Source organism: Pyrus communis, chromosome 17 (genome assembly GCF_963583255.1).
Source record: "Pyrus communis chromosome 17, drPyrComm1.1, whole genome shotgun sequence".
Lineage (NCBI taxonomy): Eukaryota > Viridiplantae > Streptophyta > Magnoliopsida > Rosales > Rosaceae > Pyrus > Pyrus communis.
The window spans coordinates 124,738-150,659 of NC_084819.1; the positions used below are offsets into that span (position 1 = coordinate 124,738).

Consider the following 25,922-nt stretch of genomic DNA (forward strand, 5'->3'; position numbering starts at 1 on the left):
GCAAAGATGTGACTTTTGGCGAAACTTCTATGTTACAAAGCAACTCAAAGACAAGCGTTGATACAACTCAAGTTCCTAAGAGAAGTTTTCAGGTGGTGGAGTTTGAAAAGATTGCTACCATTACTCCACTGCCTGTTTTGATTGAACAAGAAGTAAATGAAGGTCAAGAAGATGAAGATGTCTCTTCCCATGATGAAGAAAAGGCTCATACCCAACAGCCTCCAGTTATAAAGTGCATTGCTACAAGCAAAGGCAAGAGAAACATAAAGAGACCAGTAAGATATAGTGATTATGTTGCTTATGCTCTTCCTATTATTAATGCAGAAAGCCCAAAAAGTTATAAGGAAGCCATGAATAGCTCTGATAATATAGATTGTGGTAAGGCTATGGATGAAGAAATGAATTCTCTTGTGAAGAACAACACTTGGGAGTTAGTTTAATTGCCTCCTAGCAAGATAGTTATTGGCTGCAAGTGGGTGTAGTCGTCCAGGAGAAGACAATGTGAGATTCAAAGCACGAGTGGTAGCAAAAGGATATGCACAAAAGGAATGTATTGATTATAATGAAGTATTTTCTCCTGTTGTGAAGCATTCATCTATTCATATTATGTTGGCCTTTGTTGCACAATTTGATCTTGAACTAGTGCAACTTGATGTTAAGACGACTTTCTTACATGGAGATCTTGATGAAGATATTTACATGTCTCAACCTGATGGGTATCAGGTAATTGGAAAAGAGGGGGTTTGTAAATTGAAGAAGTCTTTGTATGGATTGAAGTAATCTTCAAGACAATGGTATTTGAAGTTTGACGAATTCATGAGAGGTCAACACTATGTAAGAAGTCAGTATGATCATTGAGTTCATATCAAAAAGTTGCAAGATGAGTATTTCATTTATTTATTATTGTTTGTTGATGATATGTTAATTGCATCAAAGAATGTTAAGGAGATTGAAAAGTTGAAAGCACAAATGAAGAACAAGTTTGAGATGAAAGATCTTGGTGAAGCGAAAAAGATACTCGGTAAGGAATTACTCGTAACCGAGAAAAAGGTTTGGTGTATCTCACACAAAAACAATATTTGTGTAAATTGCTTCAACGTTTTGGTGTTATTGATGCCACCAAACCTGTAAGTACTCGAATGGCTCTTTACTTTAAGTTGAGTGCTTTGTTATCTCTGAAAAACAATGAAGAGAAGATGGCGATGAAGAATATTCTATATTCTAATTTCGTTGGTGGCTTGATGTATACTATGGTATGTTTTCGACCAGATATTGCTCATGCCGTTGGTTTGGTTAATCACTATATGCATAATCCAGGAAAAGAACATTGGCAAGTAGCTAAGTGGATTCTAAGATGAGACTAGAGATGTCGGCTTTTGTTTTCAGCAAAGTGATAGTAATTTTGAGAATTTTGTGGTTGGATATGTTGATTCTGACTACGCTGGACATTTGGATAAAAGAAGATCAACTACTGGCTACTTATTTACTATGGCCAAATGGCCAGTTAGTTGGAGGTCCACACTATAGTCCACAGTAGCTTTGTCAATAATGGATGCCGAATATATGGCTATTGCAGAAATTGTAAAGGAGGCCGTTTGGATACGTGGACTGATAAAGACTATAGGAATTTATCAAAAGCAGGTGGAGCTACATTGTGATAGTCAAAGTGCTATTCACTTGTCTAAATACCAAGTTTATCATTCGAGGACAAAGCATATCGATGTTCGGTTTCATTTTATTCGTGAGATTTTGTCCAAAAGAAAGATTATTCTTTAGAAAGTTCCAACTGCGGATAACCCAGCCGATATGTTAACAAAAGCGCTCGGACTTGCCAAGTTTGAGCATTGTTTGAACATAGCTCATTTACTATGTGCCTGAATATGTTTGTGATTATGAATCTTGCCAAGGTGGAGATTGTTGACATGTGGCTCAATAGAAACCTTGGTCAATTACTTTGTATTGGTTATCCTTGTTTTTCTCTCATTCGCAAACTGCAGTTATGGCTTTACGTACTAGAAGGGAAACCATTTGTTTTGTAATAAAATGAGCTCGCATAGATATAATTTGTGTGAGCCAAATTTGTGAGATCCTCATTGTACATTTGTTACCTCAATCAGTTAATAAATTGTGAGTTATTTCTTTCATTTTATTTGTTCCATTTGGTGCTCTAGCACAACATATGCCTGATGAGATAACTATAACCAAGCTTCACATACTTCAGATTAACCGAACCAACAAAATCTGGCAACCCCTGCCGAACCTTCACGGAGACAAAGAATGATCCTACGGCGGAATTTGGATTCGAATCAATGCCCCAGTTTTCAATCTCTGCTTGAAATAGCTCATTTTGCTCTCTTGCCATATATTAGTTCCAAAGTTTAATGGTTAGTAATTCTGGGATTATATAAGAGAATAACTACAATACATATGCATGCATGCTTGTACATATCTGTGTGTGTATGTATATTATACAAGCTCTTTATGCAAAGGGATCCCCATTTTTTTTCTTCAAAAAATAGAGATTAGGTGTGGGGTCCACTTCACATCAAACTTTATGATCCAAACCGTCCATTTTGTAAGTCTTGATTCATAGATTATCCTTACAAAAATTCAATTCAATCTGAAACCATTTGTCTATTTAATTATCAAGATAAAATTTTATTGTTTGTTATATAACAAAGTATTCGTTAATTTCTTTGAACTCAATTAGATGTCTTAAACATTTCGGATTTGGCTAATATTTTGCAAGGATGATCTATGAGGTGCAACTTGAAAAATAGACAATTCGGTTCGTTAAAGTTCGATGTGGTGTGAACCCTATAAGTAATCCTCATTTTTATAAAAAAAATGGGGATTCCTTCCAAGGTTTCCTATATATATATATAGACACACACACACACACACACACACACACACACACACACACATACCTGGAGGGTACGGAGATACAAAAATAATATATTATAATAAAGACTGAAGAATTAGTTACGTTAAAAAGTGCATTGCATTGGAGACTTTAAGAGACTTTTCTCTCCTTGTGAGAGACTTTCTCTCAGCTTGAGAGTTCTTCTCACTGTCTGTGTAAGAGCTTCAAATTTGCACAGATTTGGTGGCGCCGACCCTTGCTTCGGCTGGGGTTAGTTAGCCCTTCTCCCTTTCCTCTCATTGTCTCATTTTCCACCCTTCGTTGCGTTTTCCCTTGCTCTCTATTTCAATTTGCACTTTTCTTCCCATCCCACATGCATCATTCTTCTTCATTCATCCTTACTCCTATATGCAATCCTGCTTTACTGAGATGGTGTGTAGAGCTTCGATGCTTGCATAGGCTCGGGTGTTCCTAACACCACCACATTCTCATCTCTATCTACCTTCACTGGTAGTGTTGTTTGTGGGTTCTCATGTGCTTCTTTCTTCTGGCAGCTGGATTTCTTCATCTGGTTGTTGGATATAAATATATATTCCCAATTGAGGTTGTGTACCTAGTGGTGCTTAGAGTTGGATGTTACGATCGACGAGCTGACGTGAGGTTGGAGGAGTGGAATAGAACGGATCGTGCTCGAATGTTGCAGCGGTGGTTGCAGTCGATTTCACAGACTGTTGTTTTCTGTTCTGGGCTCAAACTGTTGCTTGAGCTGTGCTTTTGTTTGTTTTTCTTTGGCCCATTTTTTGCTTGTTCATATGCTAGCTTTGGGCCTTTGGTTTGTGTTACCATCCATTAGCTTAAGATTGGCAACAGAAAGCAGTAGGCTTTTTGTGCATGATGGCGTACAAGCAGCTGGTTCCTTGCGCCAATTAAAGTTGTGCGTTTGGGAAATGTTTTGTCTACTATACTAGAAAATTTTCAGTGTGTAGAACACGGAGCGGAACACTACATGTCATTATATAATTAGAAGTAAGTTTTTTTTTTTTTTCAAGTGTCCCTCCAGTTGTAGAATAACATGTGGTTTTCCATCTCTCATACTCTACCCCCTCAACAACAAGAAATTTTTCATTGTGTCTGGAATACAGGTAGTACACCCATGTGTCAGTATATAAGTGAAGGGAAGTTTTATTTTTTTTAGTTGTTAATTTTTTAACACAAGTATCTCACTACTTGTACATTGATGTACCACTTCGGATTTCAGGCACACTGAAAAATCTCTCCTCATCAATTCATAACTCATGGCATTTATAGTTACGATAATTTAGTATTGTTATCGTTACTTTAAAATTTCTTCCAAAATATATAACTTGCGAAACCACCATTTACCCATGTAGTTAGGAAAGCAAACAAACAAAACAAAAGGTTCATGACCAGATTAATGTTGAGAGGGTTTTTTTTCATAAATAGTCCTTGAAATTGACTTTCACCATCAAGATGGTCCTTGAAATTGAAAATCAATCAATGTAGTCCCTGAAAATAGGTGTCGTAAATCAAGGTGGTCATTCCGTCACAATTCTGTTAAAATTCTATTAAGTGCTGATGTGGCACATAAATGGGCCCCATAAGTTTTTTTTTCCTCACAAATGATCCTTGAAATTGACCCACGACATCAAAATAGTCCCTGAAATTGACCCGCAATATCTAAATGGGCCCTGAAATTGAAAATTGATAAATGTAGTCCCGCAAGTAATTGTCTCAAATCAATGTAGTCATTCCGTCACAATTCTGTCAAAAATTATGTTATGTGCTGATGTGCCACATAAATAGGTCACACAAGTATAATTAAATTAAAAAAAATTTACAAATAGGCTTAATAATTTAATAGTTAATAAAAAAAAATTATGAACCCAAAAACCCAGTCCTGCAATCACCTCCAATCCCAGTTCATGTTTTTCTACCTCATTTGCTCTCTATTCTCTAAAAAACAATCACAATACACTCATCTTTACACACTTTGACACCCTTCACCAAATTGAACCTGGATCGAGATCACATTTGGTGACGGCTTGGCCCGTTGGTAAGGACTTTTGGGACATCATAGTTAACATTTGGGCGATCAACATCTTCACAACCTTAATCTTGGAGAGCTTGATCGGGGCTTCTCTGGTGGTCTGGTGATACAAAGAACGGCGAGGTCTGCCTTGAGATAATGAGGTTATAACTGAAGTGCGTCTATTGTTGGTTGAAAACTATTTCCACATCCCCTCTTAGGCCTTGGTTAAGCATTGTGCCTTTAAGAATTTATGAAAGGGATCTCTCTTTAGAGTTGGCCCTAGGGGTGGTTCGGTATGGGATACCATACCGAAACTAGTATCCCGAATCCCAAACCAAAATTTTTTGGAACGGGAATTTGAAGACCAATCCCAAACCAAATTTTCGGGAATCCCAAATTTCGGGAATCCCGAAATATTTTCGGGATTTTGGGACAAATCGGGAATCCCAAATTGAAATATGAAATTATGAATTGTTCTTCAAATATATAATTCAAGAACACATTCATGAACTAGGAATTTCATTTCATTCACACTACCATTTAATTGAACACTGGCATGCCTGACTGTTTTTATCATAGTCAAAATTCAAATTAATTAAACCCTTTTTGCAATCTGTTGAGAGACAAAAGAATCAAGTCTTCTGAAATCAACAACCATGGCAGCAGCAATAATAAAATCCACATGAATATCAAACAGAACATGAAAAATATGCAAGGTGTAGGGCATTCCAGGTTGCAGAGCATGAATTAGAAACTACTAGCATCAATTATAAAAGAATAATATATATGTATAAATATATATATATATATAATAATTAACATTATATATTTTCGGTTCGGTATGGGATTCCCGAAATATCGAGAAGCCAATCCCGAATCCCATACCGAAATTTTGGGATCGGTTCGGGATAACATCCCAAAAATTTCGGGAATTTCGGTTTGGGAAATTTTTGGTTTGGGATCGGGATTTTTTCGGTTCGGTTCGGGATTTTTGGGAATTTTTTCCACCCCTAGTTGGCCCTACTATAAGAAAAAAAAATCCATTGAGCAAATAGGTATTTAGACAACTTTTTTAATTAATTATTAAACCCAGATCAGCACATAACAATTTTTTTTACACAATTATGGCGAAATGATCATATTGATTTGCAACACCTATTTTCAAGGACCACATTGATTGATTTTCAATTTCAGGGACCGTATTGATGGTGTGGGTCAATTCTAGGGACCATTTTGATGATGTGGGTCAATTCCAGGGACCATTTGTGATAAAATTTCGTAAATCATGTGGGGCCCATTTATGTGCCACATCAACAATTAACGGAACTTTTAACAGAATTGTGACGAAATGACCACATTGATTTGCGACACTTATTTTCAGGGACTACATTGATTGATTTTTAATTTTAGGGTTTTGATGGTGATGGTCAATTTCAGGGACTATTTGTGATAAAACCCCTTCATACGGAATATCTCAGTTTACAACCCATCACAATTTTTATTCATTTTTGGTCAAAATAGAACTTCATTAATGTAAGAGAAATTACAATTTGTGAAAGATGGGCCTAGATCCAAACAAAACACAACCCTACATAAAACAAACCCAGACATAAAAGATAAAACAAACCCAAACAAAGTAGAGCTACAACCCAAGACGTAAAGAGAGGTCCATACAACTTTAGGCTCGTAGGCAACAATAAAAAGCAACAGTAAAAACTCTAACCTCCAGCAGCTAAACGACTGCCACTGCTTCTACTGCAAAAAAGGTCATTGCCCTAAAATGAAAAGAGTACCCTAACCATAAATTAGATCGGAGCAGCAACAACTAGGTCATCGATTTGGGTCCACTGTCGGATCTGGTTGCGACCGAATTGGAAATTGGGGGTTCTTGAGGATAGCGATAAGACAGAGTCGAATTTATGGTTTGGGTCAAATCTGGTATGTGGGGTTGTTGAAGAAGAGAGAAAGGTTGGGTGGGTGGAGTCGAAGAGGGAGGGAGAAGGGTGGTTGTGCGAGGAGTAAAAGAGGAAATGAGGGTTGGGTGGGTGGGTGTAGAGAAGAGAAGAAAGGGAGGGAAGGAGTGGGTAGGTGGAGTCGAATAGGGAAGGGGAAGGGTAGATGTGCGGGGAGTAGAAGAGGAAATGAGGGTTGGGTGGGTGTGCATGGAGAAGAGAACAAAGGGAGGGAGGGTCGTGAGGAGGTATGAGACGACAAAATTTATTTTTATTTTTAAAATTTTTTATTGAATTTTTTATTTTTAATATCCACGTGGGCCTCATATGTACACGTGGCACCCAATCATTATCTACGTGGGTGGCACGTCACCAGTTAACGGCTGATTTAACATCAACCTTAATGAATGTATAAGAGTGTCCCAAAATTATGACTTCAAGTACCACTCTGGGATAAAAAAACTTAAATGTACCAAATATTAAAAACCAAGAAATTTCAAGATAGTAAACTGAGATTAACCCAAAAATATATTAACCCATGTTAGGAACTGAGTTTGGATCCTAATCAAGTTTTGGCCAACAAAGTGCATGCAAATTAAAAATTATACACATACTAAAACCCGGTTCTCAGGTACTGGTTTGCATTGTTAATGAACAGTAAAATATCGAAAATACCCTCGCCTTCTCATGCCTTACAGTTGTCTTGCCTTCTTTTTTTCCACAATAAAAAGACGTTTATACCATTCCACTCCACCTGTCCTCCATCACTGCGTCCTCTGGCTTCATTTCTTCTAGATTTTTCTTTTGCTTTTCACTTTGCCTGGCCTTCTTCACACAGACGAGCCATTTCTCTCAAATTCGAGAGACTTTTCTCTCTCACCTCTCATTTATTTCATTTTCTCTAAAAAAAAAAAACTCTAGCCGCTCAATTTCTCTAAACCCTAGCTATCACTCATCCAACTTCTCTCAACCATGGCCTCCATTTTAGGCCTCGAGTTCACAAAATCTGGAGAGCTTTCTTTCTCGCCTACAAACGAAGATGGCCGAGTATGAGAGCCCGTGGTGGACCGCCACCAAAAAACCTGACGAATCCGCTCTGAGTCAACTTATAGCAGTCGAGAACAACTCGCGCTATGTCGACTGTCACCGCCACCGACTCATCGGCTCCACACATTCTCTAGTATTCAAGTTCTTTTTACCTTTTTGGGTTTTTCTTTTTAGAGATTTTGTACTTTTTTATATTTATGAGAATGCAGGTTTTGGATTTAGCATTTGATTTTCTTTGATGGGATTTTGAATTTAATTTGTGGAAATTTGATTTGAAGTTGTTATTTTTTTTTTGGGTCAATTTTGAATTACAATTTGAAGTTAGATTTTTTCTAGGTTAATGTGAATAGGGACGATGAGCCTAAAACTGCATTAGTTGCTTTACTCAAATGGAACATACAATTAGTGGAGAGTAATTCATATGATAATTTTATATATCTAGATAATTGATGTTTCCTTTTTTTAGTTGTAGTTTTGGTTTAATTTGTAATTTGTATGGTGCTTAAGAATCCATAGCTTCTAAGGTTTGATTATTTTCCATTTTTAACTTATCCTTGGCCCTTGGGTAAGCAAATTTGATGAAATTATATTTTTGCTCCGCCTTTCGGTATTTTCAGGCAATTGAAGTTGAATATGGAGAAGGTTTTGACACATTTAGCCCTGTTGGACTCTCAAGTTTGATGTGGTAATTAATTTAATGAGTTATGTGTATATTAGTTAAATTATGTTTTATGTTCTGTCGAATTTAATGTACTAATTATACTTTCTGCTGCTATAACTTACTACTGTTAATTTTTACTTCAAGTAGGAGTTTTTGAACGACAAACTGCGAGAAGGTTTTCTTAAACGAAATGCAATATGACATGAAACCTGATGATCTAATTGCGCATTGAGTTTTTTCGGTGAGGGATTTCGAGTTTTCCGCCAAGTCTCTCTCTTATTTTTAGTTTTTGAGTTGCAGGTAATACTTTATGGTCAATGTGACCCTATATCTATTTAATTAATTGTATTCTTAGATCATGTAGGAAGACTAGCAAGTAGCAATGTTGCTACTTTTTAAGTTGTTTATTCCTCTTATTTGGATTTGATGTGGGATATCCATGACTGGTTGTTCAACCCAAAATCTGGGATTGTTGTTTTTATCGTTATGAAAGGTGAAGATTAGAGGAATTTAAATGCTTTAGTTGAAGAAGGAAAACTGTACATATTCATGTATGACCCATGTTGCTTCCTCTCTCTTTCATCTATATGATCCGTTGGGAGTTTGATCTCCACCATTACTAAATTCCATATTTGTTGCCATTAGTGTTCTAAAAATCGGCCTAGGCAGCACCTAGGCGCTGGGCAGCGGAGCTCGGACCCGATTTAGACCAAAACGTTCAATTAGGCGGGGAGGACTTAGGCTGCCGCCTAGGCGCTCGCTAGGCACCTTAGGCTGGCTAGGCAGCCGTGTAGGCGGTTTGAATCTCGCTGTAATTTTTGCAACCAAATCTACAACTTCCGATCTCGTACATAGCAGCAAAGCTCCGGCGAATTTCTGCGTCTTTGTGAAGATGAGGGAAGAGAGAGAGAGAGAGAGTATTAAACATTTCAATCTGTGGTGGCGCAAGTTGGATTTGAGATCCAATTTTGAGGTTCTGAAAGTGAAGGGCCGAAGAAGAAAAACGAAGATGAGGCATGAGGGAAGAGAGCGCCAAGAGAGAGAGAGAAAGAGAGACTAAAAGATTAGGTTCTGAAAGGGTAAAGAAGAAGAAACGAAATTCAAAAGCTGGTGATGGGTTCTTGGGTGATGTGAAAGAGTCAGATGGTAATGGTTCTTGGGTGATGTGAAAGAGTGGTTTTAATTATGAAACCACCCACTCATCAGATGGTTTTAAATATGAAACCACCCACTTGCGTGGGTTTTTTTTATAGTTTTAAAAGTTTGGGATGTATATTATATGTATATAAATATTATATAAATTATAAATCATTTAGATAATATATATTTTTTTTCTTAGACAAGCATATTACATGTGTACATAAAACATTCACATATGTATGTTCTTCTATAAGAAATAACATATTATTCAATAATTATTTACATCTGATATAGTAAATTTAATTAATTCATATAATATATAAAAAATTTACCTAAATCCGCCTAGGCCGTTTAGGCACCCGTCTAGGTGCTAGGCGCTAGCCCACCGCTTGACTAACGCCTAGCGTTTTTTAGAACCTTAACTACCATTGTACACACACATATATAGTTGCTTATTCTTCTTAATTAATAGTTATTTGAAGTAATAATATTGGTATGTGTGTGTGTGTTATAGAACTTAGAACCTAGAGTGAGAGCAAGCGACTGTTGTGAAGTGGCCCAACCCAACATTCATTCGCAAATCTAATTTATAGAAAATTTTGTCAAACTATTCCTATTGCCTTCCCCTGCCTCTCTTCTCTAAAGAAGAAAAGAGTGTTAGACTAAAAGCTAAGCATTTCAATGCTTTCTGATTGTATCCTAATATCACCAGTACCACTACTTCCCTTTCAGCCCTTTCAGTTGTCATTGAATTGCATAGCGTTTCGAGATTTATCTCCGAATCCTGCCAGTAGCTTAATTGCTTGGATTTCTCAGAAACCCCTTATATGATGAACCATATGAAAAGAATCGGTTTAAATCAAATAACCGTGAGATAAACATATCGAATATTGATTCTTATCAATTGGTATTTTCTATGGGTGGCACGATGCGACAGTCGCATCAAAGTTCCATCGTGCTTGAAGTGGGCTTCTATCAGAGCCATGTTCGCTGTATGATATTCAAGGTTTGATTTTCTGATGCGATTGTTATACACATTAACCACAAAATTTATTTAAAAAAACTTTATTATTGGTTTTTGAATTATTTGATGGGAAATATTCATTCCCCTTTGTGCTTATAATTTTTTATGCAAGGAAAACAAGCAAGTTGGGAAATATTTTTGAGTTCCTTAAAAAATTAAGGTTACTGATTTATTTCTCTTATTTCAATGTGAATGCAGCTACGTAAAATCTACCTAACTGGTAGAAAGGACCTAGTTAGAAACTAAAAGTGGAAGCATTGCAAGCACTCCAAAGCTTGAAACTAATGGATGTTTGTAACTCATTGCTTTGATAGATTACCACATGCAATTTCAAGGAAATTTAGTTTATACCTCTTATACCACTACCTTGATTTTTATCAAGGTTGTTCACCCTAAGGGAGGGCTATCATCCTTCCTTTGAATGCTTCATGCTCAAGACCCATTGAACACCCTTAGTACAAAACTTTCAGTTGTACCTATTCAGTGCTTGCATAGGTTGCCTACGTACTTTGTCTCCAACGAAGATCAAACTGTCGTAGTTCATCTTTAGAACTAAGGTGACAATGAGTTTGGGCCCTATGAATCTCCGCAACTCCCGAAACTCTTTCAAGGACTATTTTAGACGTACAACCATCATAATAATTAATTAATTAAATAAATAGAATATTATTTCCTCCATCTTAATCAATCCAATTGATTATTTCATCACATTGTGATACCTTGGTCTAGTATTCTAGCATAGGTTGTGCAATCTTATTAAGTTCTCGTTGACGAGGTTGTGAGATGAATTAGACTCCTCAAATATTTTGACGGATTTGAAACTCCTTTTAATCCACCTCTTTATGAAGACAAAAATTATTGTCTTATAGGATTTCATAGACTATGGGGGACACCTAGCTGCATGTCATGGTCCCTGAGTCAATGTAGTATTTACGAGAGAACCTATTTCGTTGCAATTACAATGCAATACGGTCCTTCTCTAATACAATGCTCTCGATTGCATTGATTAGGCTAAATTATGTAAAGTACCTAAGTGAACAACTTGATAAATTTGGCACATTATTCCAAATCACAATGTTTTGACCAAAGAAATTCTAAATCTTGTCGATGAGCATTCTCCTTCAATTATGAAGGTTAGAGATTCTTTTTTGTACATTCACTTGCCTTCATGATTAGGCAGCCTAATCTCAACTATGTCATGGGTACCCTCTCATATCAGAGTGCCGTTAACATAATCTAAGATCAAATACCTAATCACAAGACAATTGCAATGCCTCAAGTCCAAGGACCAATTTGCATTATTGCAACAACTGAGTTCTTATTGACATGAGCATGTATCTAGTATATACACATAAGATCTCGAGACTTGATCACATTTAGTGAATTTAATCATTATTAAGCATTTACACACTTATCTTATCGACTCTCGCTAATGACTTGAAACTGGCTATGCATCCCATCCTACAATTGTGCAGAGATCGGACTATATAAGATAACCACTCAAAGAATCCAACGACCAGGAAAAAGTTTAGGATAAACACATATGAAAAGGTCTCCTTAACATTATCTCAAAAGTTACTTCTTACATATGCATATAACTGTACCATGGACTCACTAATGAGATTACATTGGTAATCTGCCTATAGTGATCTTGCCTACTGTATTACCTTAAGCAAAACCACTAATCTTGATTGCTTTTAAGGCATACATCCAACAATCTTCCATTTGCACTAAAATGTAATCAAGTGAAGATCTAACTTGATGTCATATGCTAGGCGATATATGTGCATTGTGCAATTTGTTGTATGTATTGGAGCTTCCAAAAACAACATTGCCCATCATGTTTCAACCTAAACGTAGCATCAGGCATTATCACTATGGATCTTGGCAAAAAACTACATTGAAAAAGCTGTACAGGAGTTGTTGTAGTCAGGTTTTATTCGACCAAGTCATATTCCTTTCTCGTGTCCTGTGTTACTTGTCAAAAAGAAAGAAGGGGCGTAGAGATTGTGTATGTATTACAGGGAATTGGATTCAACTTACTATTAAATACTAGTATCCAAAATCTTTGATTGATGATTTATTGGATGAATTATTTGGTGCAAAATTCTTTCCAAGCTTGGTTTAAGATGTGGTCACCACCAAATCAGGATGGATCAATCAGATGTGGAGAAGATTGCATTCAGGAGACATGAAAGGCATTATGTGTTCCTAGTTATGCCCTGTGGACTCACAAATGCACAGGCTACATTCCAGAATTTGATGAATGATGACATTTTTAGGCTTTACCTCGAGGTAGTTTATTCTGGTATTCTTTGATGATATCTTGGTATATAGCAAGTCTTGGGAAAATCGTTTGTCTTACTTATATATAACATTTGAGCTGCTGAAATGTAATCAATTATTTGTGAAAAAGAAGTGGCCAAAGTAAAGTGAAGTATCTGGGACATACTGTTTCCAGGAAGGGAGTAGTTGCTGATCCATCAAAGCTTCAAGCTATAATTGATTGGTCTGCACCTGCTAATGTGAAGGTTTTGAGAAGATTCTTGGGACTCACTAGATATTACATGAAGTTGTTCCTGGCTATGGCAAAATATGTCAACCTACAAGTTGACTAAGAAAGATGGGTTTCAGCTGTCTCAGGGTGCTAAAGAAGCTTTCCAGCAGCTCAAACAAGTCATGGCATCACCACAAGTCTTGGCTCTGCCAGATTTTACATTACGATTTGAGCTTGAGTATGATGCCTCAGGCAATGGAATTGTTGCAGTATTACAACAGAAAAGGCCAATTGCTTTTACCAGTCAAGATTTGGGTCCTAGGAATCAATCATTGTCTTGTGAAAGAGAACTCGTTGCTATTGTGCACGTAGTCAAGAAATGGCAGAATTATTTGCAAGGGTGCCATTTTATGATTAAAACGACCATAACAGTTTCCAGTAATTTGCTCAATCACAGGGCACACACTCTATTCAGCAAAAATAGGTGGCAAAACTATTGGGGTACGACTATGAGAGTCAATACAAACATGGATGCATTGTCTAGGGTGTCATGATCAAGTCAACCACCTGAAAAACCACTTGAAACTTCTTGTATCCAAATGGAGTGCACATCCATTTCTTATCCTTATTTTGGATGGTTGGATGAACTTAGAAGACACAATGAACCAGATGAATGGATAGTGGGAAAAAAAAGGATGTACAAAAAGGAAAATGCAACTGGGGGGGGGGGGGGGCGGTGGGTGTGTGGAAGATTATGGTGAATTCATTGCCAAATTCTCAGATTTCAAGTTTTAAAATAGACCTTGAGAGGGGGGGCGTAATTATACGAAATGTGATTGCCACCGAGCCTGTAGACTTGTAACTAAACTGAGAATTAAAATGATTGGCTGTATGATTTATGAGTCAAGTGGATAAATGATTCATTAACAATTCGTGTTGAAGTCTAATTACACACACGCAATGCCCTTGCATTAGTAGGACACAGTCCACCTTCAATAGCTGGGTAGCAAGTCACCTTAAAGGATCTAATGGCATAAACGTATAGGAAAATGGCATACACATAATATAGGAGAATGATAAACACACCTCTGTTTTAGCCTCTCACACGTCCGTATTTAATCTCGTCGCTTGTTTACATTTGATTTATTATCCAAATAAAATGAGTATGAAGAGTTAAAACTAGTGTAAAAATCATTTCCCATAATTTTAATGTTAAAGTCAGAGCCTAGAACTTCCAACTGCAAAAGCTTCACACAACTCATTACTAAAAAGGTTTACAAGCAATCGATCTTTTTTGAATAATGGTATGAAAAATGCTAGGTAGATCAAATTTTTAGACCATCTTTTATATTCATATGATGTGGCGGTTGATGATAGAGCTCTTTTTTAATGATTTGAAAAGAAAAAAAAAATCAATTATCAACCGCTACATCATGTGTTTAGAGTTCTACAAAAAAATGGTCTAAAAATAGTATATAGGTATAGCCACTGTCTGTTTAATATTTATGCATGAACTCAATTGTTACCATGCAGGGATACACCTGAAGATATAACCTGAAAACATTAAATCCTTTATAAAACCAATCAATAATATCATGCATCGCCATGTGACTGTGATCAGCCGGTTCCCGTCAATTCCAAGCCCCGCAGACACGATCTCAGCCCTTAACTTTAAAATCAAAGACTTGGTTTCCAAGGGATTATATGACCAAACCCTTCATCTATACAAACTGCAACTCCATCCCCATGGCCTTCATGCAAACAACTCCATTCTTCCTTCAATCATTAAAGCTTGCTCCTACGCAATGTCCCGCCACTTCGGCCTTCAACTTCACTGCGTCGCTCTCAAGTCGGGCTCCGACTCAGACCCGGTCGTATCCAATTCTCTCATCTCCATGTACGCCAAATTTACAACTGTTGAAGCAGCACGTCAGGTGTTTGATGAAATGCCTGAAAGAGACACCATCACCTGGAATTCCATGATAAATTGCTATTTGCAAAATGGGCATCTTGAAAAAGGTTTGCAAGTGCTTAAGCAAATGCATTTTAATGGTTTTGTACCGAAAGCAGAGTTGATTGCTGGCATAATGTCAGTTTGCGCGAGGTCAGGAGAGTTGAGACGACTGGGCAGAGAGATTCACGGGCTCGTTATTGTTCATGGAATGATTAAGGAGTCGGTGTTCTTGTCGACGGCTCTGGTTGATTTGTATATGAGGTTTCGCGACTTGTCGATGGCTTTACATGTATTTTATCATATGGAAGTTAAAAATGAAGTTTCTTGGACTGCCTTAGTTTCGGGATGCATTGCTAATCACAATTATGGCATGGCCCTGGGTTGCTTCCGGGCAATGCAGGTTGAAGGCCTGAAACCCAACAGAGTGACTGTGCTTGCCATTTTACCAGCTTGTGCCGAGTTGGGACTTGTAGAACATGGGAAAGAGATTCATGCATATATCCTTCATCATGGGTTTGATTCCAATAATCATTGCTCAGCAGCTCTCATACACATGTATTGCAAATGTGGGAAAGTTTTGCGTTCTGCCAAGTTAATTTTCGATAGGGAAGCTGTTAAAGATGTTGTGATATGGAGCTCAATTATTGGGAGCTATTCTCAATGCAGGGATTACACGAAATCGCTGAAACTCTTCAGCCAAATGCGAGCTGAAGGAATTGAACCCAACTCTGTCACTGTATTGGCAATCATTTCTGTCTGCGCTTCCCTGTCTTCACTAATCCTTGGCTGTGGAGTCCATGGCTATGTCTTAAAATCTGGGTTAAGTTTTGACACTTTCATTGGGAATGCACTCATCAATATGTATGCAAAGTGTGGTTGTCTCAAGGATTCACATCAGGTTTTCAAGGAGATGCCGAGCAAAGATTCTGTTTCATGGAGCGCACTGATTGGCAGTTATGGCCTTCATGGGGATTCCGAGAAAGCTCTGCAACTCTTTGATGAGATGCAAGAGAGAGGGGTGGAGCCTGATGCAGTTACTTTCCTCTCTGTTTTATCTGCTTGCAACCACGCCGGCCTAGTGGAAGAAGGGAATAAGGTCTTTAAGCGTCTGACAGAAGGTAATAAAATAGAATTAAGCGTGGAGCACTACGCTTGCTTTATCGATCTTCTTGGAAGGACGGGCAAGCTTGAAGATGCTTATGAGCTAGTGAGATCAATGCCCATGACACCAAGTACTAGAATTTGGACTTCTTTGGTTACAGCTTGCAAGATTCATGGAAGATTAGACAAGGCAGAATTTTTAGCACATGAGCTTGTTACCCTGGAGCCTGAGAATGCTGCCCACTATACCTTACTGAGCACGGTTCATGCTGAAACCGGAAACTGGCTTGGCGTGGAAGAGGTGAGGAGAGCCATGAGAATACAAGGATTAAGGAAAGGCTACGGATTCAGCCGAATTTAGCCAGAAAACAAAAAGGGTTGTGCCATAGTACTCATCATCGACCATGCAAACGCTCAATTATCAACTCAAGGGTTGTAGACTCGTAATTGGAAAGAAGAAAGAAAAGGTTGTAGACTCCACGAGTTGAGTTTTTCTCGCCTCTGGTTTCTTTGCGGGAGTGAATTCTTATGTCTTATGTGGATTTCAATGAGTTGATAAACACTTGTTGTAAACCAATGGTAAATGCAAGAGCCAAAAACTAGTGCTCCATTCGTCAAATCAAAACAATCGTATGCTTCTACCAAACGCAAAAGGGTAGAGAGTAAGCGGATTATCTATAGATTAGACAAGCATCTCCAACAGCTCCTTTTGGTCAAATTTCATGCATATTTGGCGATGCTTTCAGAAAGTTTAAGAACTTTCTGATATCCAAAAATGTTTCCGGTAGCGTTTGGGCATACAACAAACAAAAGCACTTGGAGCGATTAGCGTATGGATTTTAATAAGAATTTCAGCGTGGTTCTATCAAAAGTGGTTATGAGGAGAATTACTTCCCGAAAACATTCCACTTAGTGTCAGCTAGAAGGACAAACGCACATCTCAAGCAATTCCTTATCCAAACAAATATCATCTCAAGCATCATATCATTTATTCATGTACCAACACTTGAAAAGAAAAGCCAATTCATTAAAAACACGCAACAGTTCAAAAAACAAGCAAATATCCTTTCTGAGGAATGGGGAAAGGGGAAGGGAATCTGTCTAGATCAAAAAACCAAGGGAGGGACGCGGTGCAACGTGACTATTTTGGAGTGTTATTAACAAATCCCAAAGTTTATGGAATGGAAAGGGAAAACAGCACAACTGATATAGTCATTATAATACGGCAATTGACAAAGACTCTTAAGATTACATTACTGGCAGCATCTGACCAGACTTCATATATGAAAACACACGCGCGCGCGTACATACATGCGCATAAATACCTAATAAAACTCAGCTATCCAACCTGTGTCTAGCATGAGGAAATCATCCAGTTGTAAGTTCTCTGGTGAAGTAACAGCTGCTCCAGTAGCACAGCTAGGGGCGAATGAACCACAATCCACCTCATAATCAGTTGCCATACCAGTAGAAATCAGTAAATTTGGAGAAGCTGGTTTATCTGACGGTACCTGTGTTATCATCGTAGACGACACAAGAGTAGAGACTGATACATCAGCTGAAGAAAAATATGTTGCAATAGCCTGGATATCCTTCATCTTCACGTGAACTGCAGAACTTGTAGGGGGGCACTGGCCTTTTATTTTCTGGAAAATTGAACTCTGCACTAGCACCATGAATGCAATACACAGCAGCATCGTAGGCTCGAGCTGCCTGGTCTAGGGCATCATAAGTGCCGAACCATATCTTGATCCCGGATTTTGGAAGCCTGATTTCGGAAACCCATCTACCCCAAGCCCTCATTCGAACACCCTTATGGCGTCCTGGGGCTCTCTGTCGCGGAACCTTTTTCAAAGTAGAGGTTCTCCCCATATCCATTGGAAAGCTGACTCACAAAGAGAAAGTCTCAAGATAGTGGAAGAGTAGGATATGCAAAGAACTACTGTAGGAAGCCATTTATGGAAGGAAGATAATGGATGTGAATAAGATCCAAAATGAGGAGCATGCATTGAGTGCAGGTGGAAATGCCATGATGGTGGCACGTGATATAACAAGATGTACGCGGCCGAAGAGATACCGTCACGTGGGCGAGTTTGCTATAGACATGAAGCTTTCAAATGCATAGAACCGCAGTTGGCAAGACACGAAACAAAGCACTTGTTATGTTTTAGCCACTTTTCTAAAGGAGATATACATGCATCAACGCATATGCACACCAACACTCATACATACATACATACGTATATATATAGACACACACACACATTATATACGTACATAAATACATATGTAAATAGACTTTGTAGAAATTAACGAAACATCTCCAAAATAATACAAAGCTCAATGATCAAAATGATATCCATGAGTAAGCAATATAGATACCTTAGTTAATGAAACATTGAAACTACAGGCTTTATTCAAAGTATCTGATGAGAAAATTCAGTAGAGAATTGGACATATAAATCTCTCCTAATTAGGTTCTAAAGTATAAAAAGTGTATTTGGCCATACAAGCAATGTATTTTGAAGAGATTACAAGAAGTTGCTCTCGCTTAGCCTAACATCATGTCAGCCTCTCAGATGCCCTGCGTAAAAGTGGTCAAGTGCTTAATACTCACTTGTAGAGATGTTGTGCTAGTTGGCTCGGGTTATAACTTATAACGCATGACGTTGCTAATTTGCTTAAAATTGAATCCTTACTGAACACACTTGTAACTTGTAAAGTCTAAGGATTGATTTGGAAATCAAATAATAATAAGAAGCAAAGAGGATAAGGCAAAAAGTTGAGAGGGCAAATATATAATAACCCAAAATATTTATTACTACGATATTAGCCCAATAAAATAAAAGAATAACTATACCAACCGTTATCCTCTTTCCTTCCCTGGTGTGTGAAGAGTGAAGAAGCTCTTTATCCACCAAGTAGTTTTGATGTTCATGTTTGAATTCTTCAATTTTTGCTTTGAGGAGCTGAAAGATGTGGGCTTACTATGTTAATCATGTCCTCCCCCGCCGTCTTCTGCAAAACCTTTATCTTTGTTAACCCCAAGCTCAGGCTGCTCAGCCGCAACTCCTTCATTCTGCACAGAAATTGGTCGACGGCACTGGTGGTTGATACAAGGCGGTGGAGGTCTGCCGCTGCGGGGCACATTCCAAATGCTGGTGGCAAAAGGAAAAAGAAAAGGACTTGGTGGCAAACATTCTTTTTCGACGAAGACGGGAATTGGCTTGGTTTGAAGGAGGACGACATGCTGACGGCGGAGGAGGAGGACTTGGATGGATCCTCCGCAGCCGTCGCCATGGAAAAAGGTGAAGAAGCTGAGAAATTTGAGGCGTGGAAGACAAGGGCAGAAGCAATCGTGGAGCTGAGGGAAGCACAGCAGGATTTGACCAACGAGGAGAACCGCAAGTGGGAGGATTGGCTTGTGGATTCTAATTCTAAATCTACTTCCTTCTGGGAAGCATCTGTACAGTCGGATCCTGCTCAAGAAAGGGGATTGCTTTACTCTCTCAGCAATTTCGTCCTCGGAAAGGAAGAAGATGATGATGAGGACATGCTTTATGAAGACCGTGTTTTTCGCTATGCCTCACTCAATTCGGTAACTAGAACTAGTACAAAAACAATGTACATTTTCTTTTCTTTGAGTTGAGTGTGTGGTTTTGTTTATGTGATTGTGTCAACTGTTAAGCCACATTCAATAATTAATAATTCTGGTGAAAAATACTTTTCGTTGATCGTATATAAGAGAGCAATTGCAATATTCTAATTTATCTATTGCATTGGTGTTTCTGTTTTGGATGTTATTACGACACGCAAGAGAGTTACATTACATGGCTTGAGTTGTTATTTTCTGTCAGCCAGCCTGCATTTTTCCCATTAGAAATACTAATATTGTGTAATTCATGTTATCTTCTTCTATTGTTAAGGGTCCTTTAGCAATACTAATCTTGTGCTAATTCATGGTTCGATCTTCTTATATTGTTAAAGGACTGATTGCGCTAATTATAAGCCACGTTCATCCTTTTTACAGGCTAAATTTTTGGCAGTATTAATAATCATACCCTGGACCTTGGATTTTGTGGTTCACGACTATGTTCTGATGCCCTTTTTAGACAGGTAACCATTATCTCTTTGCTTATCAGATATATAAATTAATACACACACACATTTCAAAAGAGGGTGGTTTACGGTGTGTGCATGTTGCCTTGTTGAATTTCCAAGTAAACGCCTCTAAATATCAATATCCAATCCTGTGTCTTTGGAATTGAAAACTACTTTCCATATATATATATATATTAACTTCATTATGCATTTCCTTCATTCCACCATTCCTAAAGGATAGCTTAAGGAAATTATTCAACAAACTTCAAGGGTATATTGATGCCAGAAAAGAAGACTGCATCAGAAACGTATTTTGAAATAAGTGGCTGCCATAAATTTTCTTCTTTTAAAGAAGGGCATGTGTGCATAGTGCAACTGAGTGGTTTAGACTATAGAATTTCACATACTTCTCTAAATTTAACTTCTCTACTCCTCCTGGACCTCCTTAACTTGGAACTTTCCTGTTGGGTAGGTCAATTTCCTAAGGAAACATTTGATGCCTCTGGAGTTAGGTTGGTTCTATTTTGCAAGCTTTAAATTTCAGTAATCATGTCAAAAAATTGACTTAGTTTTGAACCACCATAGTTAGGCTGTTTGTATTGTAATATGCGTACATACATACAGGCATACATACATAGTCTTTGTTGCATTGGACCTGGTATTAACTTCATTTTTAACCATTACTTTTTTACCTCTAAAATTATGAACTAATGGATCGAGCACCCACTTGCTTGGGAACAGATATGTGAAGACCGTACCACTTGCAGCACAGTTGCTTGATGTCAGAAGAAATCAAAAGCTTCAAATGATTGATGAATTAAAAATGGAGAGAGCAAGATTTCATCTTGAGATGGAGATTGGTAAATCTCCACCGCTTTCTGATGACGAGGTTTGGTGGGAGTTGCGGCATAAAGCGTAAGACTGCCACTCTTTGGTTCTCCTCTGGAAAGAGCCTCCATAACATTATTGTTTTGGTCTTTAATATGTATCCAATTTTTCATTAGGTTCAAAAAATCACTATTGAGTAGAGTGGGTAAATTACAATGAATTATTCTATAAACGAGCTAAAAATAGTCACACATGCCAAGACTTGAGCAGTATAGTTCATGACTTGTGACCCTCGAACATTTTACCACATAAACAGTCAAACATGTAGAACTTATTAGTTAGATCATTACATCAATGACTAGTTCCAATGTGTAAGCCTCCATAAGTCATAACTGTATTCAGGATGCTGAAAGCCTTTAAATTGGATAAAAAGTTAAGAGTGAAGATTTAACCCAGGACAGTTATAATCTATCTTAAGTAATAAAAAAGTAGTTGGGAATTCAACATGTAGTCTAAGTAATGCCACTACATGAGTTCTAGGATAGCAGAACGACTATCCTTCAGAGAAACTGTACCTGCATTCTGAGTGGGGTTTACAATAAGGTACAAGGTAGACGAGGTGACACACTAACATATGGAAGAACTGTACAGAGTATGACCAAAACTGGAACTTTAGAAGTTCAAATTAGAGGGCTGGGAAAGATATGGATGTATGCTTGCAGAAAAAACGAAGGAAGAAAATCTGAACTCTTGTAACATAGAGTGAAAAGACAGGGAGAATCGTACGAGGAAGGAAGAAAGAAAGAAAGGCATTTTTTATTAAAATGAATGCGTTATCATTGTACAACTAATGTGTAAGTAATCCAAAACATAACCAGCTAACTCTTTGAACCTATAAACACATGGCACCTGTCATTAGAAAACAGATTTTCTTTTAGCCGGAATTTTTTTCATTTAAGGTTCTCTTGTATATGATTATGATGCTATGGTGTAAATTTATAGCTGGACTTTTTTCTCATTGCACACTTGGACATTTGGATCTTCATAACAAAAATATCTCTCATTTCAGAGATCCGTAACTCTAAAAGGTTATCAAGTATTCAAAAAGTACGGGTATAACTGTAACAGAAGACTTGGCCCAAAACCAAGCACAGTGGTGTTTTAGGATTCATACAGCCGACCTCGCTTAGTGGGATAAGGCTTTGTTGTTGTTGTTGTGGTTGTTGGCTAATAAATTTTCCTATTTGAATGATTTCATATTTTTAATTACAGTGTAATGTGCCAGAAATGTTGAAAGTGAGTATTATTTCTTGAGATAATATTGGAAAGTTCCCTTTATGTTTTAATCTTCTTAAGCTAGATTTTGGACTTTAGTTTCAGTGACGAATGTCATCCAAATTACTTTTCTTATGGCTTCAACAGATTAGAGCTGAGAGATGAATGGAGATTAGAGAATCGTAAAGCCTTTGCCAACATATGGTCAGATATGATATTCGGGATCTCATTATTCATTCTTTTATACAGCAATCAGAGTAAAGTGAGTTACTATTACTTTGTTTATGTGGTGTACTTTCATGTATGAAATCTTTCCTCATTATGATCATAATAGCATTGTCTAAAACTGAATGTCCTTGGAATGTTACAGTTAACAACTCCATTTGTCTTGCATAAATAGTAGTATGATCAGTTATTGCATTATTAGGTATGAGTGTTTGTTTTTCTTAGCCTTTTCTCAATTGTCAATTTGTGATCCATGCGGTCTTTTTTTGGTCTATTTATCATCTATTTGGTTAGAATGATGAATATGCACCCTCATTGCTTTCAGAATACTCGTCAACAAAATAGTGAAATTGTGATGCCTTTTATCTGATCAGGATTATGCTATCAATATCAAAGTAAATATTGCCAGAAATAAATCTATAGTAGGTCAAGACTATAAAACATTTGATGTCGAGATTGGAGTGGTGACATAAGAAGCAACACATATTAGGTCTAAGTAATTGGAATGAAGCAGATAAAGTTAGGAAAGTACGAAAGCTATATCATTTCCTATCAGAGGTGAGCTTTAAGAGTTTATGATTAATATTCATAGATTTGGAGTTCACGTTGGTTCATTACTTCGTTCTCATCAAGTCCTATACTATAATCTCAACAATAGTCTTGCTTTGTATAGACATAAATTCCAATCATCAATATTTGTTACGTAAAAGTAAGAGAGAATTTTCCCAGCTATTCGTTGGAGATCATGTTGTTTGATTATCAGTTCGGCAATGAAATTATAGCTTAACTTCATGGAGTAACCATGAAGATATACTTTGTAGTTACTGTCACAAGGAGCTTACTTGTTTTCATGGAGACAATTTTGTTTCTGATTTAAGATGTCTGCACAGGTATGAACTTTAGCCTAAGAACTCTGCACTAAGTCTTGTTAAATCGATTGTATTCCGTTTTTTATTTGTTATCTTCCTTTTGCAGGTAGCATTGGTGAAGTTTACTGGTTATAAGATAATAAATAATATTTCAGATACCGGGAAGGCATTTCTAATTATACTTATCACAGATATATTTTTAGGGTAATGAACTGTTCTTTTGTTTGGTACTGTGTTTTTTTTTCTGTTACCATATTCAGTATACAATACAGTGGATATTCATATTTGCTTACTACTATGGAAAGCTATAATATTAAAGACACATACACATATATGGAATTTTCTCTTGCCAGATAGCTTAGTATGTTATATTGCTAGACTGTTAATATGGACCACTGATTGGGCGGGCTCTTGGGATAGTGTAGTCCAGATTCAGAGTCTCATGACCTAAGTTATCCAGTTATGTGGTAAGAGGTTATCACCCCATAAATGTATATATACAGACAGGCACACACACACACACACATTATATATATATATATATATAAAATGTGTTTGTCTATATATTATTGCATGTCAAGGATGCACAGTGTCCCTTAGGGAAGCTTTCGGGATGATGGTATATATGATTTCATATTTGAATGCCATCTTTTAGTTCCAATTTCTTCAGTTTCATTTCTGTGATCGCCATTTTACTCATCCTTGTGTGACCAAAATGTGTGCATATCAAACCTTTCTGATTGCGATATACAACTGCATACCTGCAGGTATCATTCTGAGTCTGGTTGGCAAACATTGTCAGAAATTTTTGTTGAGCATTATGGGCTTGAGGTTGATCAGTCTGCCGTAACCATTTTCATTTGCCTGATTCCAGTTATCATGGATGCATGTGTCAAACTATGGGTATGTTTTACTCTACTGGATGGTAATTTCAGTTTCCGCAAAAGTTACAATTTTCATGGCTATGCTTACCAAGACTTGTGAAATGGTATAGACTTGGATCCCCTCTATTGTCTTTCCACTCAAAGCTATCTACATGCTTACATATTAACTTCCAATTTCTAAGTACCAAAACTAGTTCTCCAGGCTGCAATGCTTTGTTCATTTCACTCTGGCTGTGCCTTACGGATGTGTTAGAAATATTTATGAACATACACAGTGATATTCATTTTCGTACACACTTTACTGCTTGTATATCTTTGCAATTTGATAGCATTGTTAAATGTTCGTCTACCATTGTATTTCTGTGCAGCTGTTTAAATTCCTTCCAAGATTATCCCCAAAGGTGACAAACATATTCCGGGAAATGAAGCGTCACTAGTAAAATTCTTTATCTGGATTATCTCTGGCATCTTAAGAGAATTCGGAGCAAGGTAGCATGTACCAGTAAGATTACTATTTTTTTTTTTTTTTTTTTCCCTCCTGTCCTTGATTTATCGTATATACAGGTTTTGGACATTGTAGTTGTTGGGATATCATTCATTCATACCCATAAATGATAAATGTGGTATAAAAACAGCTGAAAAGGTTGATACATAGTACGTACAATCAAATCTACATATATGCTTCAGTTTTGAAATTTGTATATGTTAGTACCTGGCATGCGGAGCAAGGCTCGGGCCAAGCAGAATAGGAGAGAATTCAACTCAACAGTTGTCTACTTCAATCTACAAGGAAGGAATTGCTTGTAGATTGAATTCAACTAATACAAAAGCAATTCTTGTATTTTGGGATTGTTGTGAAACAGACCAGGATTTTGCTTTCAATACTTTTACTTCCATCCTGTAAGGGAAGGACCATTTTACCTTTATGAAAAGAAAGCTTAATTATTTCGTTTTCGAGAATGCTCACTCTCACTGGGTCAGGTCAGGTTAGTTCGGGTCAGTTCAGGAAGCCAGTTGGGCCTTCACTGACTAAAATGGCATGCTTACTCAAGGCCATTCACCAAACTACGTCAAATGTCAGGCAGGGATGCTGCAAACGCGACATTCACCAACCACGTCAAAAGATCAGGCCTTGCTTTTGCACTCATTGTTGAAGAGCCTTCGTGAAGAGGAATTCATCCGTCCGCTAGGAGTGGGCAGATGTAAGGTACTCAAGGGGACATGAACAAGAAATAAATTGAAGGAAAGAAAGAGAGCCTTCTATCTCGGCAAGTAAACTCTATCCATAACTAAGGAGCTGCGGATTCCTTGCCCAAACAACTGAGTATGGTGTGGGTTGGGCGTATGTATCAGCGTAAGTTGTTGATGGCTGTATATTTGCGCCCAGCCTGTCAACTAGTAGACTCCCAAGTGCGGATCACGTGCCCCATGAAGCCACACGCACACGA

General features: G+C 37.5%; 2 protein-coding genes and 1 long non-coding RNA gene across 3 annotated transcripts; all 3 read left to right on the top strand.

The window, feature by feature from the left end:
• Positions 1 to 7,910: 7,910 nt before the first annotated feature.
• LOC137723413 (uncharacterized) lies at positions 7,911 to 9,081 on the top strand. Its single transcript, XR_011066901.1, has 3 exons — positions 7,911 to 8,048; positions 8,533 to 8,600; positions 8,724 to 9,081. It is a non-coding gene; the product is annotated as an uncharacterized lncRNA (long non-coding RNA).
• A 5,749-nt stretch (positions 9,082 to 14,830) lies between these two features.
• On the top strand, positions 14,831 to 16,902 carry LOC137723779 (pentatricopeptide repeat-containing protein At4g31070, mitochondrial). The gene has a single exon (XM_068462970.1). The coding sequence runs from the start codon at positions 14,833 to 14,835 to the stop codon at positions 16,651 to 16,653; it is 1,821 nt and encodes a 606-aa protein (XP_068319071.1). The 5' UTR covers positions 14,831 to 14,832; the 3' UTR covers positions 16,654 to 16,902.
• A 2,260-nt stretch (positions 16,903 to 19,162) lies between these two features.
• LOC137723745 (protein DAY-LENGTH-DEPENDENT DELAYED-GREENING 1, chloroplastic-like) lies at positions 19,163 to 25,192 on the top strand. Its single transcript, XM_068462937.1, has 7 exons — positions 19,163 to 19,890; positions 20,323 to 20,408; positions 21,135 to 21,308; positions 22,644 to 22,758; positions 23,697 to 23,794; positions 24,358 to 24,493; positions 24,843 to 25,192. The coding sequence occupies exons 1-7, from the start codon at positions 19,282 to 19,284 to the stop codon at positions 24,909 to 24,911; spliced, it is 1,287 nt and encodes a 428-aa protein (XP_068319038.1). The 5' UTR covers positions 19,163 to 19,281; the 3' UTR covers positions 24,912 to 25,192.
• Positions 25,193 to 25,922: the final 730 nt, after the last annotated feature.